A 20,168-nucleotide genomic window follows, 5' to 3' on the forward strand; every position below is an offset into this window, starting at 1 on the left:
TTGGTGGCTGCAGTGACAGTTTTTTGTAACACCAGGGGAATATAGGCATTATATTCTACAAAATTAATAAGAGTTTGCATGTATTTTTCCCCGAAAAACAAAACTGCCTAGAATGGATTTGGATTTAGGTGCTTATGCATATGATGGCTTGTTATGTGGGAACAGTAAAGATTTATGATACACTGATTGATCAGGTACTTCAGGCAATGGTCTTAATTCTAACTTCAAAGGATCTTTGGTAAACACTTCATATCAGTTGTCATTATAATATATGTGATAGTGCTTATCTCAAACTGCTACTTAAATTAATCAACAAACATTGCACATTTTCTGTATTTGTGAATAATTGTATGCTTTGCACATATGGAGCTCGAGTGAATTCTCTGCATTGCTACCTTCCACTCCTTTTCTGATATGTTGAGGGAGACATCCTTTTCCCATTGTCCTCTTGGATCTTTGAAAGGGAGAGACTGTAAAATGGTTTTATATGTTGCAGAGATTCTGTCTAAGTCCTTGAAACTGATGAATATATTTTCCAGCATAGAGGAAGGTGGGAGATGAGGGAAATTGGGCAGGTTCTGTTTAACAAAGTTTCTAAGTTGAAGATAGTGAAAGAAATGTGTTGCTGGAAAGTTAAATTTAGAATGTAATTGTTCACAGGATGCAAAGACCTTGTCTATGTACAGATCTCTAAGTGATTTAATCCCAAATGTTTTCCAGACATTAAAAACTGCATATGTTTGCGATGGTTGAAAAAGGTGGTTCTTGTGCAGTGGTGCCACCGATAAAAGATTCTCTATCTTAAAATGCTTCCTACATTGGTTCCATATTCTGAGTGAGTGAAGCACTATTGGGTTATTAGTATATTGGCGATAATTCACATTTATTGGAGCGCAAAGCAAGGAATATAAAGATGAACTGCAGGATTCTATTTCTATTGCAGACCAAGCCTGCATATGTTCATCTATTTGTGTCAATGTCCAGGTTTTAATATGTTGTATGTTTGCTGCCCAGTAGTAAAATTGAAAGTTAGGCAGAGCCATGCCACCTTCTGCCTTGGCCTTTGTAGGGTCGCTCTTTGGATACGTGGATGTTTTGAATTCCAAATAAATGTGGTTATGGTTGAATCTAATTTCTTAAAGAACGATTTATTGATGTATATTGGAATATTTTGAAATAAAAAGAGAAGCTTAGGGAGGATATTCATCTTAACAATGTTAATTCTTCCAGCTAAAGTGAGATGAAGGGTTGACCATCTATACAAGTCTTGCTTGATTTTTTCCATACAGACAGCAAAATTTTGTTGTTAAAGAGCTTTATGTTTACTTGTGATGTTTACCTCTAGATATTTGAACTGATCTGCGATGATAAAAGGGAAGATGTCCAATCTAATGTTGTGTGCTTGAGAATTCACTGGAAAGAGCACACTTTTAGTCAAAGTAATTCTGAGACCAGAAATCTTTTGGAATTCTGTTAGTGCTGTTAAGACTGTAGGCGCAGTATTTTGTGGGTCTGATATATACAGTACCATATCATCTGCATAAAAAGAAATTTTCTGTTCAAGTCATTCTCTGATAATCCCCTTTACCTCATAAGCATTTCGAAAGTGAACTGCCAGTGGCTCAATGGTGATGGCAAAAAGTAGTGGTGACAAGGGGCATCCTTGTCTGGTACCACGTTTTATTTTAAAGTAGTCTGAATTAATGTTGTTAATACAAACTGAAGCTTCTGTATTGGTATACAGTAGTTTAATCCATGCACAAATGTTTGGGCCAAACCCAAATTTCTCCAATGCAGTGAAAAGGTAGTTCCATTTAATCATATCAAATGCTTTTTCTGCATCCAAGGATAATAAAATCTCTGGGATATTTGACTTTGCAGGTGAGTATATTACATTAAACAGGCATCGAAGATTGGACGCTAAATGTCGGCCTTTAATAAATCCAGTTTGATCTTGTGATATTACTGAAGGCAGCACTTTCTCCATCCTTCTAGCTAGGACTTTGGAGAGTATTTTAACATCATTATTCAGAAGTGAAATTGGTCTGTATGATGTACATTGTAATACATCCTTATTTTGTTTAGGAAAGACGGTGATTGATGCTTGATGAAAAGTTTGAGGTAGAATTTTATTGTCTCTAGCTTCTGTGAATGTTGCTAATAGAAGGGGAGCTAGCTGAGTGGAGAAATTCTTATAAAATTCGACAGGGCAGCCATCTGGGCTTGCTGCTTTCCCACTCTGCAGTGACTTTATAGCATCTAGTAATTCTGGTAGCGCTAGAGGTTTATCCAATTCCTCTGCACTAAGAGTATCTATTTGTGGTATCTGTAATGCATCCAGAAATGTGTTAGATTGTGTCTTGTCTTCTTTAAGCTCAGTAGAATATAAAGATTTATAGTAGTCTCTAAATGTGTGCATTATATTTTTATGGTCAATGATTATGTCTCCGTTTGTGTTGGTAATTGCTGGGATTGCATTGCGAACTTCTTGCTTGTGGATTTGTTGAGCTAAGAGCTTATTAGCTTTCTCTCCGTGTTCATAGTAATGATGTCTTGATTTAAAAATGAGTTGTTCAGTTTCTTTAGTTGTTAAAAGGTTGAGCTCTGAATGCAGAGCCTGCCTTTTCCTATGAAGAGCCTCACTTGGACACCTGGCATGTTCTTCATCTATTCTAGTAATTTCGTTGGTTAGCTTTGATACCTGCTTGCTTTCCAGTTTATTTCTGTGGGAAAGATATAAGATAATCTGTCCTCTTAGGAAGGCCTTCAGGGTTTCCCAGAGTGTCCCTGCAGAGACCTCTGAGGATATATTTGTCTCTAGAAAAAAACTGATTTGTTTTGATATAAATTCTGTAAAGTTCTCATCTGCTAATAAAAGTGGGTTAAGACGTCATCTGTGGGGCATAATGATTTTATCTCCAGGATCAGAGAAGCATGGTCGGAAATAACAATAGCGTTGTACTTGCAGGATTTAATCGTAGGCAAGAAATAGTTATCTACAAAAAAATAATCAATTCTTGAGTAGCAATGATGCACTGGTGAGTAGAAGGAATATGTTCTTGAATTTGGGTTTAGAAATCTCCAGGGGTCTGATAAGTTGTGGTCAGTTACAAACTGTGTAATTGTCTTTGCAGTGTTAGATGTCATCGCCCCTGTGGTGTTACTGCCTCTTTGACTTGCATGTAAGCAGAACTCAGTACTTTGGTTAGTGCTATGCAATAGTTGTGTCAATTGAATGAATATCCATCTGTTTAACAGCCAGTGGGGCTAATGCTGCCTGAAGCATGGACCTGACCATAAAAAATCTCATGGTGAGAATAAACAGTTGATCTGTTGGGGATACCCTGAATTGTCATTAATATGTGAAGGAGGGCACCTGGCCATTTTAAACCAGTTTCTGCACAATCTTTATTTAGTTTGGTTTTAATAGTTCGGTTCAATGTTTCAACCATTCCCGCTGACTTAGGATGGTAAGAACAATGTAAATTATGCCTGATTTGTAATTCTTTGCAAAAGTCTTTTATAGCATTATTCACAAAATGTGTCCCATGATCACTTGAAATTATCCTTGGTATCCCAAACCTTGAAATTGGTTCCATTAACAAAAATTTTGATACTGAAATTGAATCTACCCTGTTATATTGTAAGGCTTCTACCTACTTAGTACGGTTTTCCACCATTACAAGCAGATAACCCAAATCTATGTATGTAAGTAATTCAGAAGAATCCATTTCAATGTGCACAAAGGGGTCACATAGGATTGGATGAGTTGAATCAGTCAGTTTTGGCACTTTATTTATGTTACACTGTTGGCATGTCTCATAATATTGGCAATAATGCTGAGCTACTGTTGAAAACCATGGAGTAAACAAATTCAGATATTCCTTTGTTTGAGATATAGGAAGACCCCTATGTATTGCATTGTGAGGGTGGACCACAGAAGGAGAGTTTTGGGTGTAATTGGGCGATCATCAGGTGACACCCACCTTTTATCTACAGCCCTGGGAGCGCAATCCTACAGAGCACAACTGGTCCCAGTGAGCTATTATTCAGTGTAGAGCTTGTGCTTGCAGGGAAGGCAAATTGAATGTTGGAGAAGCGGTTTAACATATGTTACTAAAATCAGAGTACCTGTCTCAAAGGAAATTGCAGGTATGACATTACCAACATCATCACAGGCATCTGTATGTGCTGCACATTTGAAAAAAGCTACAGAGAATGGAAGAGGAACAGCTTTAAGAGGGCTATTGATTCATACTTTATGAGGGTTCCCAAATAAATAAGAACACCACAAGCCTGCCATAATGCACCAAAATCACGAACAACTCCAAATGCATATTCTGAATCTGTATTTGTAGTACTAGGGTGTTGTACCGTGTTAGCCATTATGAATGTAGAGAAAAGCCAAGCAAAATGACACCTTTTATTGGCTAACTAGAAAGATTACAATATGCAAGCTTTCGAGGCAACTCAGGCCCCTTCTTCAGGCAAGATGTAATCTGTATTAAAAGTTACTTAATGATTTTTAACCAAAATACAAGCATGATTTAAATGTATCAGTTCTATTGCCTGAGCTAACATAGATGGGGGCAGACAACCACTCTCAATACATTCCAGTTGTGAACATACAGCATATCCTGAAGCCAACAATCTGTGTGGTAAACAGTGAGTGGAACCATCAACAAAGAACTTAAAATCAGTACTTCTAAAGCAACATCTTTAAGGTCTGGAAGGAGTCATGCCATGTAAAACAAAAATATCACAATTATGCACCATTCAATATTTAAATATGGCATATTAAGTAAAAGCAATTTATACTTAGTCAGCCAAGATATGGTGACATGCTGTTTTGAGATTTACTGTAACTGCTGTGTTTCTGAGTTAGTACAAATTGTGAAAAGCCTCTAGTCTCATGAACAAACAAGAAAAACTGTATAGTGGAGTTCGGGAGTTCTAACACAGTTCCTTTAATGTAATTCAGGAGTTCCTTATATGTTGTTTTAGCAGTTACTCAATTCCATACATGCGGCTGAGGTGAAGACAGTTTACGCAAATCGTGAAGTAGATGGGTCAACAAAACAAAACGTCACCGCTGCCAACAATAACCAATAATACCTAAAAGCTGTCACATTTGCTGATGGATAACTGTTTTTGGCACCGATTAAATTGCTCGGATTTTATCATCCAATCGAGCCTGGGATGGACCATCTAGAATGTGTCCCAAATATTTAACTTGCTCACAACAAAACTGAAATTTAGAGAGTGATGCTTTGGGACCTTTTTCAGCTAAGGTTTGAAGCAATGTTACAAAACCTTGAACATATGTTTCTGCTGAAGTAGGATCAACTAACAAATTGTTTATGTATTGATTCAAAACTGAGCCACTAAGCGGAATAGATTCAAGATCAGTCTTAAATGCTTACCTAGAAAGAGTGGGTGATTTGCAACACCCATGGAGCAAAACTGCCTGTGTATATTTATGTCCTTCAAACATAAAATCAAACAAATAGTAACAATCCCGATGTATTGAAACAGAGAAAGGGGCACTGAATAGTTCAACCACCATATAATGGGTCATGTCTGGTTTTAATCATACATAAAATAGTGGAAGGATCAAGATCAACAGTAATGCGAGGTACAGTATATTGCATGTATTAACAGCTCACAGGTCTTGAACAAATCACTACATTTTAGAATTGGGATTTTTAACTGGCAGAGTAGGAATATTATTTGGGCTGGTGAAAGGAATGACCACATCCCTCCAGGACCAGATGAATATCTGACAGAGCTCTTGCTTCAAAGGATACTGCCTAACTTCTGGTAATGGATTTGACAAGTCTATATTCATGCAGACAGGTTTAACAGAGAATATCCAACCTACCTCACTTTCATCCCTAACACAAAGGTTAGGTTAAACTTTTTCTACTGTTGGATGAAGAAGGATGAGTTCTGGAGCTTGATGGTAAAACTTAAAAGACCAAAAGGTGATTCCTCCACTGCAAGAGAGAGGGTGGTTAAAACAAAATCCTTGTGACCCCAAAACAGCTATTGACATTACTTCTAAGAACAGAGAAGAAGATGGTGTAAAGGTAAGAAGTTGGTGAACCCTCTGTCCAAGTTCTTTGACTCAATAAGTACAAATTTAAAATAGCAAAATCTGAGGCACCGAATTTGAAGATAAACAATACAATGGCACCTGTGCTCTATCTGGGTCCACTGCTGCTGCAATACTCAGCATTCCAATCATAATGTTAGAAATGTGCAGTGACAATATCTGACCAATGCAAAGTCACTAACTGAGTATATTGATCATTGACTGTACAAATATATGCCATACAATTTTGCTTTTTTATAGGCACAAGTGGCATGTTGTTCAGTTCTAGAAATGGCTACTGAAGTGCATTACCAACAGCATGTAACTTTGGCAAACCAAGCTTTGCATTTTTTAGGACCTGTTCAAACAGCAGTGACTCAAGTAACATTTGCAAGAACTGTGTTAGTATGACAGGTCCAGTTTCTGTAAAGTCCAGGTAGACTCCCTCTGACGTGCATTGTAACTGGCATCCCTACTTGCATAAAAAATCTCAACCCAACTAATTCACAGGTGTGAATGCTGATCTTATATTGGTGCAACAGAAATAGATATTTCCAAAGTTACAGGACACACTACTGATGTCCCTTTAATACCAACAACAGTAACAGAATCACAAGACTCAGGAACACATGGACAATCTACTGAATGCAAGTAAGATTTTGTGGCACCGGTATCCACCAGAAAGTTTGATCCTAAATTGTAATGGAAAGAGTAGGTTCTTTAACAGCTAAAGAAGACAAACGAGTAAAGGTATGATGCCTGTGATTATCTGGGGTTCATGTGTCAATATAATTGTCTGAAAGCCGGATTTCGCATTGAAAATGCAGCTTGTGTCATTTGATTGTTCAGGGCTGGGCTCTTCCGCTGCCACACACAGCAGGGAATTGTGGACCTGGGAAGGACTGTTCATGACGATAATGCCTCTGCAGACATTCTTTACTCCAGCGGTCAAGGCTCACACCCATAAAGAACACTTCAGTATGTCTATTCAAGTTACCTGAAGAATGGCCGAGTATACGTCCATGACCATTGCCATTCTTCTCATGTTGATACCCTTTCTCAAATAAAATTGCGTCTGTGCCTGTTGCAACTTATCCTGAGCTTGTAATTTATTATATTTTTCCAGCTCATGATTATGAGTAGCATAATCTATATGTTATCTATATCTGTCCCTTAACTCATAAGGAGTTTCCTCATGTTTCTGAATGCAAGTTTGCACCTGCCTCCCATCAATTTCTGGTGGATCAGTTTCTAAAATAATAAATTCCCAATTCTTCAGTTATGTCTGGTGTCTTAATAACCACCTGAATTCATGCCTGTTGTAATTGTTCATGTCTTATATTCTTAATACTTTCCCCACGTGGATTTATTTGTTATAGCAAACCTAAGTATATCTAAGTATGTCAACATCTTCAATATAGATGAAGAAATATGTATGACTAATTGTTTGATAAAAGCCTGAAAATAGTCTTTCATTGATGGATACATGTTCACAATTTCATGTAAATCTGCTGGTATCTATGAACGATAAACTTGCACAAGAATTGCTTTAACTTCTTTATTAATACCAGTGGGAGCTTGACCATAATATACTTAAATCTATTAGAAACATCAATCCCAAGACCATTGTAGTCAAATCTGTGAATCCACTGAGTTGGTGGTGAGGGAGTGAATGTAATAAAGCCAAGAATTGTCGGTCTATATACCTTGCCATAACCGAATGCCAGGGGCTAATGTACCTCATCCTCCACTTCATACATATCTGCACTGTTTATTTATACTCCAAGGAATAACATGTAACTCAGTTTTACAAAAATTTGAACTTCACTCTAATTGTGCTAAATTGTGGTAATCATGTGCTACCAGTGGCCTAATTCATCAAGTACCTGATATTTTATCTTTTTTTGTTCTTTACTTTTTAATTTACTTTATCTTGAACGCAACTGCTTACTTCTGAATCCACCAGATGATCACTTAAAACAGCTTCAGTTTTCTGTTTCTTATTCCTGTTAACTACTACCTGGTGCTGCCTGGAATGGGGGCACCAACTACAATCTGAAACAAGACATGGCTTGTGGAGATATCCCAGTACAATGGGGAATCTGTGCAAAGTTTAGTGGAAATTTAGTAAGTTGAAGGGTGTAGATTTTTATACCAGGCAAACAAAACCAGGGCTACCCTGTGCACCAACTAAATTTTGGAACAGAACATAGCCTATGGTCTTCCCCTCTGGAATTTGTATGACAGATACAGTATACACAAACACACATTCAGCTTTAGAAAATAAAAAAAACATAATAAAATGCTGCTCTGAAGCTCTTTTCGGATGTGTAAGGTACAGTTAATGATGCATTTCTTCTGTTTAAGCTTTCACTATTCAAGAATGCATAACTCTTATTTTTCTTTTCTTTTCATGCAGATAATCACGCTTTTATCCTCTCGCAGAAAACATCCTTTTATCTTCTACTTCATAAGTATTCATGTCTGAGTTTTTTGTTTTTTTTTTGTCACTTCACGTTTCACACTTTTTTACTCATTGATTGTGCTCCTTTCTAATAATTATTCGGGGGGGGTTGAAAATTCTGATGACACTGCAGCACAGCCACATAGCCACGAACGAAGTGTTTAAAGGCGGCGCTTGGAAGTACACTAGACGTAGGCGGGACAGCTCTTAGACTAAAGGAACGCAAGTTAACTTTGGGACCCGCTGTTTCAGGCAGACGGCGTGGACGTTGAGTCTGTTTGCACAATTCGTCTCAGAAGTGATTTTCGGAGCTCCGGGACAATGCTAGAGATTGCAGGAGCGGTTATTCCCAGGCTATTTTTTATTTTGCACTCACTAGTTGCTGTGTGGAGAGTCACCCATTCTTTACACGAAAGACAGTACGCTTTGCTCGCACTTCTCAATGTGCTCCTCATCGTTGAGATGATCTGGGCTCTAAAAAAAAGAAAAGGAAAAGATTGTAAGTGGTAAGTACAATGTACATGTATGGTACAATGTCCTGTTTTAACCTCTATGAACCGGAAAACATACGAACTAGTCTTGTGCGGTGGAAAAGCGGAATGAGACGGGTAATTTAATTAAAAGTGATAAAACAAAGTAGACAGCATTAGGGGTGCAATACAGTAAACATTTTTTTTCCAAAATCCGGACTAAAAATTGCAATGATTCAGATACTTGTCATCCGCTGTTATCTGAGACTTGCAGAGTTTTTAAGTACGTAAGCGAAATCATTTAGATTGAATCGTGTAGTCTCATAAAGTTGCATACGTATACTGTATCTACAAATTTGCTGGAATATGTTGTGGCGATTTTTTAAATTATTCAGATGAAACAAAAAAATGAATAAATAAATAAACAAGTGATTTTGATCTATGGATTGAGGAAGAAATGCCCAATTTGTTTTGCAGTATACAGTAAAGTTAACCAACGGACGCTGTTCATATTTCACACATATCAAAAACTAGGCTACGGCGCAGTATAACCGACTTGCGCATGCCTCCGCCTTCACAAGCACATCTTGTATACAGATGCAAAGTCGAAAAGATGCATCCTTTTTTCTGCACCGACAGGGAGCTGCAGTCTGTTTCTCCACGTCGGCTCCTGAAGTAATGACAATGACCTCCCTAGCTACGAACTTGGAGGGGCTACTCTCTGAAGAACCGGTCAAGCCTAATCGGGTCCTGCAACTTCAGACATTAGTTGTGTTCGTCCACCTAGACGGGAATGCTCGCCTTCTTCCAGCAAAACTATTGATTGCCTATTACTTATTATTGTTTTTAATATCCTAAAAGTAAAGTAAATCATATACTAATTTACAATATATTCTAACCATATATATTTAAATAAGCAACATCATACGATTTTATACATTTTATTTATACTATTTGCAGCAGCAGTGAAAAATAATAAGCTATGTGGAAAATTCAAAACATAATTTTCACTGTTGAGAGGATATACAGTATCTAAAAAGTAACTTCACACTAAGACTGTCATTAGTGGTGTACATTGGAATCAGAATTACTGGCTACTCTGTCGTAAAACAAGGACAAGTGGAGTGCTGCAGTGTTGGATGTTCTTTTGGAAGTTTCTGCCATCTACAGATTCTCTGGAGCTCAGCCAGAGTGACCCCTTCACTTTTTCACATTTTGCTTTGTTGAAGCGTTATACTAAAATCGTGTAAGTTCTTTTTTCCCCCAACAACATACGATACTCAGTAACCCCAGAATGACAAAGCGAAAACAGGATTTTAGACACTTTTGTACATTTATTAAAGTTTTAAAAACATAATTATCAGATTGTCTTAAGTATTCAGACCCCGTACTCAGTACTTAGTTAAAACGGCGATTCCAGCATGGAGTCATCTTGAGTTAGGACGCTGGGAGTTCGAGATTTTCTGCAATTCTTCTCTATTGATCCTCTTAGGCTCAATCAGGTTGGATGGAGACAGTCATTGGAGAGCTATTTTCCGGACTCTCCAGAGATACTCAGTTGGGTTGAAGTCCAGGTTATGGCTTAGCCACTCAAAGACATTCTCAGAGTTGTCCCTAGGCTACACTTGTGTTTCTTTTGCTTTGTGCTTATGGTAATTGTTCTGTTGGAAGGTGAGTCTTCAGCCCAATTTGAGGTCTACAGTTCTCTGGAGTAGGCTTTAATTAAAACTATCTATGCAATTTGCACTGTTCAGCTTTCCCTCAACCCTGTCTTGTCTCCCATTCTCTGCCACTGAAAAACAACACCCCAGCATAATGCTGCCACCACCATGCACTTATTGCTAATCGGGGTTTCACAAAACCAGAGAATCTGCTTTCTCACAGTCTTAAAATCATCTAAGTGCCTTTTTGCAAAATCCAATTGGGCTTCTTTGTGTCTCTTACTGGGGAGAGGCTTCTTTTTGGTTACTCTGTAACAGAACAAAGACAAGTGGAGTTTTGTAGTGTTGAATGACTTTCTGGAAGTTTCTGCTATCTCTACACAGATTCCCTGGAGCTCAGCCAGAGTGGCTGTTGGGTGGTTGGTCACCTCTCTTACCATGGACCTTCTCTCATGAATGGTCATTTTGGCAGGGTGGCTAGTTCTAGGAAGAGTTGTGGTTGTTCTAAACATTTGCTATTTAAGAATGATGAAGTCCACTGTGCTCTTGGGAATCTATCAATGCTGCAAGATTGTTTTTTGAAGCCTTCCCCTTATCTGTGTCTTGACACAATCCTGCTGCTAAGATCTGCGGACAATTGATTCAACTACATAGCTTAGTGTTTGCTCAACTGTGGGACCTTATATAGACAGGTATGGGCCATCGCTAATCATGCCCAATCAATTGAATTGACCACAGATGAACTCCAGACAAGGTGTAGAAACATATCAATGATGATCAATAGAATGGGTTGCACCTGAGCCATATTTCAAGCGTCAAAGCAAAATGTCTGAATGCTTGTGTCAGTGTGACAATTCCATTTTTAATTTTTTTTATATATTTGCAAAATCTGCTAAAAGCCTGTTTTCTCTTTATCTTTCTTAGGTATTTAGTGTTTTGCTTGACGTAGGATAAAATTGATTTAAATAATTTTAGCACAAGGCTGCAAGATAACAAAACATGAAAAATAGTGATGGGTCTAAATACTTTGTGAATCCACTGTAGATCCTAAAAATCAAATGTAGCTCTATGAATGTCAAGATCTAAAGTTTGGAACCCTTTCTCGATACCAGAACATTATATTTTATTCCACTTTTTATGGCACTTTTAAATTAGAGAAATGAATATAAAACATTTGGTTTCTTTTTTAATATTTTCTGATTGTCTCCAATAAATCTAGAACAGTAAATCAATGAATTTTTGGTGTGGAATCCACAAATACAAAACAAACTCTCCTATCTTCTGCTAAAGTCTTTCAAGTTATGGTTGTCAAAGTTGCTCATATTAAAGTATACAGTATAGCAGAATGACACATTGTTTAGTTTTCATTATATTATAACCTAACATTCCACAGAACAACCTATTAATATCTTGGTTTGGCCCCCAAAACTTGATCTTGCTATTTTACACATCCATAAGTGTAGCACTCATTTATTATGTCATTGGCTTCCTCTTCCATTCATATTTTCTTCATCTTCCTTCTTGGCTTTATGCTACCCATGTCCATCACCTGTTCAGCAAGTCATCTCTGATTCCACATGCCCAAACCACTTCAGTCTTTCCCTTCTCACTACGAGGTGAAACTGCTGAACATCGATTACTTCTTTCATCATCCTGAAATCTTAAGTAAAACTATACAAATCCATCTAATCAATCAAAGCTTGTTTTTTGTTGCTTTCATTCATATTCTATTTTAAGTGGCCTAACATCTTCTATCAACTTTTGCTTAGAGTGCCAAAGTATACGGCTGTAGAAGTCCAAAAGAAAGACAGCTCCTGTACCTAATGCTATGCACATCTCATCTTCATAAATAATACCCTTGTCTACCTACAACAATGTGCAACATGTTAACTAAATAGCAGATCTTTCTTTTTTTCTCCAAACCATGTCCATCGCTGATACATGGTTACAATTAATACATCTCATCCCCTACAGTAAAACTATAACTATATAGGTTATATATATATATATATATATATATATATATATATATATATATATATATATATATATATATATATATATAAAAAAACATTCTTTATGAACCTTTTTTTATTGAAGCAATGCTTTTCATACTCGGCATGGACCACCACCTGCACCTGCTCGATCACTTAAATGTTTACATTCTCCTTCAGGCCATGTCAGTATCTTCTCATTTTTGTCTCCATTCAACATCACTGGCCTGCATGAACTCCCATTGTCATGTACCTCTCTAGTCAGCACTGCCATTATTGGCATCCTCTCCAGTGTGATGAGTGCCAAAGGAAATTCAAATAAAACTGAAATAATTCTGTACATATACTGGAATCCAGAACAGAATGGAAAGTGTAAAGTAAAAAAAAATCAGGGATATTGAATAACCACTTTGAAGATATGAAAGATTAAACACTAAGGTTATACTTATAATTAAAATGCACTTAAATATTAAAATGACATAGACTATAGCACATACACATTATTTCTTCAGATCCTTATTTTTTAAATGACTAAAATTTCCTTAAATATCTATTGCACATCTCCCATTAGATTCCTTGGACATTACTTAACCAGATTTTTCTCAGCAACAAATTGCCACAGGCAATCTTTACTCCCCCTCTTATTTCTGCTGCTGGTGCTCCATCAGGGAATTCTAATTCCTGCCATCCGCATAAAGTATGAATTCCTCTGGAAGGAAACAGTGAAATACACCCCATCCTGTGTTCAGTTTTAGTGTCAGGGGTCACAGGGGACATATTGTGTTTCTGATTTCCACATCTTAAACTAAAAATGCTAGGGGTTTCTGTGCAGTCAACTTCCATTTCTAGCTACTCATAGTTTGGTGACTGCCCTCTACATGTATTTAGTTTTGGTGAATCATAACAGACTACAGTTTTACATGGATTGAGCATTCTCTCGTCATTTTTAGCGAGCTGTCCTTAAAGTTGGAACTCCCATGTAAACACACATAGTAACAATTGTCCATAGAGAAATGGGACAAAAAATATTGAAAACAAAACAGAAGAGGACAGAAAAAGTGTTTCATGGTTGGCACAAGCAGGAAACTGCCTGATAAGGTCAAAATGTAAACAGGATCCATGATAGGAGACTTAAAAGTCCTCCCATAGATAATTCAGCAGACCAGTAACAAAGGGAATTTGGAGTATGTAAGTCCTGCTGAGTAGTATTAAGTAAGTTCACTGGTGGTCCTGGGTTAAGAAAAACGCACTGGGGAGACTGGTCTGGAGCAAGCACTACTCCCTTTTCCCATCTGGGTGTGACAAGTGACAAGTTCAGGTGGTTCTCACAGACCCATTTTGGGGTATAAATTGTTCCATGCCAGAACTCATTGCAGGCAGAACCAGGATACATGTTGGTAGGAAAGAGTTCATGGCGCTAATGTAGTGAAAAGGCAATTGTTGTGGGATTTTTAAAGTGACCAGAGTCACAAGTCAGTATGTCTGGTATTGTAGGTACAGACAAATTCCAAGTGTAGTCAGACCCAGTGAAAAACCGCTTAAAGGAATACTCCACCCAAATGTGATATTTCTTCTAATTGTTATTTATCCCGTGTTGTTTGTAAGGTTGGCTTAGAGAAATTTTTAATCTTGTGTTTTTATGGGGTGTGGAGATATACAATATGGAATATGGAGAAAACAAAGTTCCTAACACAGTGGGCTTCAATAGGGGAAAATGCCAAACAAAATGTCCATCAAAAACGCCTCAACTTATTTGTGGCACATAATCCATACATTAGTTATTCAGTCATATACTCATACCCCAAACACTTGTATTTCTGCTAAAATAGTGTTAAATAAACCACTTCTGAAGATTCTGGTCATGAATAGTTAGGAAGCACACTTAAACAAGAACATTATATCAACATTGTAAACCATAGTCTAAAAGAGAAGTACATTAGAAATTAAAAGTTAAAGAAAAGCAAGTGAAAACATCATCAGATGGTCTAATATTAGTGCATCTGAAGTGTTTCAACAAGCAAAAATGTCAATTCTCCAGTGCAGTTTCACAAACACTTCATAAAAAGGCCCATTTATACAGCATTGTGGCTTAAGAATCTACAAATGATGGAACAGCTAGGTCTTCAGTTTAATTTTCTGTGAGCGTGGTCTTCAGCCATTCATGAGAAGATTTTTCAGAGGTGGTATATTTAAAAATATTTTAGCAAATTTACATGGGTTTTGGACATTGTGAGCATACAACTGGATATCTGACATATAGATTATGTAACAAATAAATACATAAATAATACATAAATAAAAACATTATGTCCACTCTCTGTAAAAGTATGAGATTAAAACTTTTGCTCGGCTATTACTACAAGCAACTCGGGGGGAGTAACAAATAAAACAAATGTCTTTTTTGGTAGAGTATTTCTTTGATCCCTGTGCTTATCCCTCTTTTGTATTGAAATATAGGTTTCACAGTTTGATGCAGAGACCTTAAATATAATTGTACTCTGAGTTCATGATCATTCTTTAAAACAACAGAATTACTATGAAATCTTCAATCAATCTCCTTTACCCACTGTTTCACTGCTCTTATCATGGAAGCCGACATCTAATCCAGCAGTTGGAGCTCAATTATTCTAAATTATTATACAGTTTTACACTGTAAATGAGAAGGATTCACAACACTGAATTATTAAAAAATAATTACTTTTTCTGTGACTCAATTATTCCTTCTCATGTGATCACCAAGATTTTCCTTGAACACTCTCTCAACATTTATAAACTACATCTTTTTGGCAGTTAAACTTTAATACTGCACTTATCAATTAATTCCTGTTTACAAAGCCAACACAAATTCATCCATGCTGGTTTGAAAATAACAGCTGTGAAAGTGCTTTCTGTGGCTTAAACCATTAGTCCACCAGGAATGTTACAGCAGAACTGCTTTTGCTCTGTGTTAGCCCATAAAATCCTCTTTGCCTTTTTAGAGTGCAGGAGATCTGTCTTGGCTGTCTTTCAAGCTCCAGTAATGTAGAGTTGAAAGTCATTATTTCTGCATATAATTCAAATAAGCAGTATGTGGTATCTTAGTGAAGCCAATTGGACAGTACATGAAATGGGCAAGAACAGGTTATAAAGTAATTAAGGATAATTTATAGGTGATATAATTTATTATAGAATTGTTTGAATATACTCATTAGGTAACACGAGAAAAAAGAACATGTGTCCTCATCTTGTACCAGAGTCCTGCTCTTTCTACCACTTCTTTCCTTCTTCAGGAACCTCATTGTCACTTCAAAACTTTTTCACACAGATGGCATCTTTGAGGGCAAATAGGTGGAATGTTTAGTAAGTAAGGTCTGGGCTGTAGGGGAATGGACAGTACACCCAGGTTTTGTAATTGCACACTGTTTTTAAAACATAAATCAACGCACAATGCCATTACCAGTGCCAACTGGGAATTCACTAGGAAATGGATTGTTCTGTGGCAATGCAGTACCAAGCAAGGCATTTCAAATAAACCGCAGAATAAGCTGCAGACATTTCCTATTAGTTTTAACAGAAGTATTGAAAGTCATGAAAAAATGTTTGGTAAACCAACGTGTTGTTGTTTTCTAGTAATACAAAATAATCGCAGAAAGCAATCTGACACCAGTAGATGTCAGGTGTTTTATAATTTCATACTGATTTTAGAAATTTTGCCTCCAGTTCTAATATTAAAATGCCTGTCTGTATTCTTGTTTTAGCTGAGAGGATAGCGGAGCATTCGTTTAGGTATGTTTCAATGAAGCAAAAAACAGATTGTTCTTGTTATGCAAACACCAACAATAAGAGAAAGGGCCAATAAAAAAGATAAGATTAAATTATGGGATACCAGAGGAAAAAAAAATTCAAAAGACGATCACAGAAGTGCTGTTGCCTGAATGCTGAACTCCCGGGGCTGCCATGGTCACTAATGGTCTCCCGATATCACTATGGCTTTCCTCTTGGTTTTTCCAAATTACCTTCAACATACTAATAATATTCATAGCAGAATAACTGATGATTCAAAACTAGCTGGTGGGTTTGTGCTTTAGAGAGCAACACAGCAACGGGGTTGTGTCTAGTGATGTCAGGGTAGGTTTCAACTGTGTGCGTCTCTAAAAAGGAAAATGTAAGCACTGAAAACAGATTAGTATATTTCAGCATTTTACCAAGATGAAGGCACAAAGGCTTCATTGAGGCAAGGACATTAGTCAACACTCTACAAGACTTCTGGTCTAGCTTAGTACAAGTAAACAAGGCTAAATTTAAGAAAACTGTGATGATGAAATATTTCTCGAATATAAAACACCTTTAGTTTTTACGTCTGTTGACTTTTCCTTCAGTGGAGTTTGCATTTGCCTGATTTATAGTAAATGTGCTGTATAGGAAAATTATATACATTTAGAAACAAATTGGCTGTTTGTTTGTAGAATAACTTCTGAGAACACTTTGAAGATGTATTGTGTAATATCTTGTATAATCTAGTAGAGACATTTGATAGTTCCTTATAAAGCATTACATTTGAAATTTCTGTCCAAAGCAAACAAAACACAGGAGTCTAAGCAATAACACTTGTTTGTTTCATGGGGTCCGGGCCCCATTCATTGCTTTCCAAAGCAGCCCTCAACTTTCCAACCACAGGTTAGTGGCATTGCTCCACATTGCCTATCACTAGGAAACTATTTAAACAAGAAAGAAAAACACACACGTTTACAGTGATTTAGGACATAACTGTTAATGAGAACAGACACCCATTTCAATAAAATAATTGGGGAAGTTTCAATTAATTTTCAAAATATCATTAAATTGCACATTCAGATATGTATTTATTTATGCTTCCATCCATTATTTGTACCTGCTTTATTCAGTAGAGATTCCAGAAGAACGCAACTAATCCTGGCAATACGGGCATAACTAGAATGTCAAGGTTCCAAGTGCAACAAAATAAATTGGGCACCCCTCTTGTGAAATTAAATTAAATCCAATTAAAAAATGACTACCATTAATAAGATACATCAGACATACAGTATAAGCTACATAAAAGTTCAAGTATCATAATTAAGCTTCATAGAGTTGTGGGAATGTTAGCACCATTATCTTATTGATACTGAAGTCAAGTACGCAAGCACATTAATAATAAAGACTTGAAAAATAGAAGCCTTGCAGTCAAAGTGTACCACCTTATTATCATATGCTGTGTATCTGCCACAACCTAGAAGCTTAGGGTGCAACATAGGAACAAACTTGAGCAAATTACAAGACCACTGCAGGACTCACTCACACCTGCATTCATGTTTATAGTCACACTGGATGAATTTGAAATCAAAATTTAACTCAATCTGCACATTTTGGGGGATGTTAGAGGAAAACCAGGGTATTTGGTGGAAAACCCAGATAGGTGAAAAGAGAATGAGCAACAGCTACACAGATTGGACTTGATGTTATTTTAGAAGAAGTAAGTGGATAGGTCTGGCAAGCTTTGTTGGGCTGAATGGCCTGTTCTTGTCTAGATTGTTCTAATGTTCTAAAAGACAACAACCTGCCAAAAATTCCAACTCCTGTGTCTAGAGCGTAGAGGACATATAATATAATATAATATAATATAATATAATATAATATAATATAATATAATATAATATAATTTTTTGGCATTGTGGTACAGAGGGTATCATTGTTATCAATTAGTATTTGAAACCTGTGTGCATTTTTAATTTTCTCCTTAATGGGGTTCCACTAGTTATTTCAGTTTACTCCTACTATCTAAAGAAATGCTTTTAGGGTGATTGGAGACCAATTTAAGGGTTATGAGAGCGACAGGATGAAAGTTTGTCACTTTGGTCTTATCTTTATCCAAGACTGTAGTAATTTATTCTAGTAATTCTGCAACAGTATGTTTTGATCTTCTAATTAACAAATTTTTGCACATCCTCCTGACTTTACTATTTGTTTTTTGTTTAAAAATCATGTTATGGTCTCCCAGTGACTATCCTTACTTGTCTCTGTATCCAGCAGGGGGTGCCATCTCCCTGGTTGGAATAAGTTCTTTTGTAATTGTGGCATATTTACATAACCCGAAATTATATAGATATAATATAAAAAGGCTATACCCCTCCCTTAGTGATACAGCGGTAAGAAATCACATAGGAGAAATAACTTAGCTTTCTTTAATGACGGTTTATGCGGCATAACCGACAAGGAAGCCATGACAAGACCTTTCGGGTAGTGGGGGCCCAATGTGTAGTCTGCCATTTTTGTCGATGCACTGGAAGGATTTTCAGGATCGGGTGACGTTATCTCCCATCTGTCCATCGGCTTCAAAGGTGTGCCGGGCAATGTTCCAAGGCTTTATGCTCTTTCTCCATGTTCAGGCCACCACATAGGTAAATCATGCCATTCCAAACAAGGAAAAGAAGATCCAATGTCATGCTGACTCTGACACACAGAAATAGTACAATGCCCATTTCGCAGTTTGTCCTTAACTTGTCTTTTCTTAAAAAGCTTGCCCTGCACTTCTTATATGATGAACTCCTATGTGCTAAATCTGGCTTTGTGTTAGCTGTACAGTACATGTGATTAGAAAGGAAAAGTAGATTTAAAATATTTGCACAGAGCACAGTGACATATTAAACTTATATTCTGATTACAGCCTCTCATCTACATCTTTGCTCCTGATGATAATCTTTTTTATTTGCTATTTCCTACACTTAGCACCAAAGTAAGGGTGTGTGAATGTGTGGGTGTGCATCTCCAGTGAATAGATGGCAACCTGTCATGTGTCTACTGCTAATACCTAGAATTTCAACACTAACAAGAAAAAATGAATGTGAAAACAAATTAATAGAACTTTTATTGGTGAAATTGCCTGGTAGGTTGTTAAAATCCATTGTAAGTTTTTAACCAATATCTGAAGGTTAGAGGCTGTGAACAGTTCTATTTTATAAAAGACAATTATGGTGATACTTATATTGAATAATGAAATCTCCAGCTAACCTCAATTTATTTTAACAAGAACAAATATTAAACATTCCAGTGGCAATATATATACTGTATATATGTATATATATATATATATATATATATATATATATATATATATATATATATATATATATATATATATATATATACTGTATATATATATATATATATATATATATACACTAGCCATCCCCACGGCTTCACCAGCGTATTACTGAAACAGGATAGTGAGGAGGACCTCGCCCAGCTCTCTACTCCTGACGTTATTCTTCCCCCTCCCCTTGGCCTGCAGCCTCTGTCTTGGATTAGCGCAAACAAATTATTCCTGCAAGAAAACTATGATTCTTAGTGCAATGAGAGAAGTCGCAAAATCAACCGGAATGTTCAAGCAAATTATAGAAAAAAAAGACCTAAATCCATTAAGTAGTTCTCTTGTTTGCTAACTAAGCAGAGTTAAGGTTACGCCCAGAGGCAGATGCGTGAGTGAGGAGG

At 36.8% G+C, this 20,168-nt stretch overlaps 1 protein-coding gene across 2 annotated transcripts in view; it reads left to right on the plus strand.

Moving 5' to 3' along the window:
- The first annotated feature begins 8,714 nt into the window (after positions 1-8,714).
- The window catches only part of tmem26b (transmembrane protein 26b), a 59,715-nt gene continuing 48,261 nt past the window's right edge, over positions 8,715-20,168 (plus strand). The window contains exon 1 of one of the 2 annotated variants that reach the window (XM_028795385.2): positions 8,715-9,064. In XM_028795385.2, coding sequence (XP_028651218.1) covers positions 8,880-9,064 — 185 coding nt within the window. In that variant the 5' untranslated portion in view covers positions 8,715-8,879. The remainder of the gene's footprint in view (positions 9,065-20,168) is intronic. The other variant, XM_051922839.1, reaches the window with a different exon arrangement.

This window comes from Erpetoichthys calabaricus, chromosome 2 (genome assembly GCF_900747795.2).
Source record: "Erpetoichthys calabaricus chromosome 2, fErpCal1.3, whole genome shotgun sequence".
Classification (NCBI taxonomy): Eukaryota; Metazoa; Chordata; class Cladistia; order Polypteriformes; family Polypteridae; genus Erpetoichthys; species Erpetoichthys calabaricus.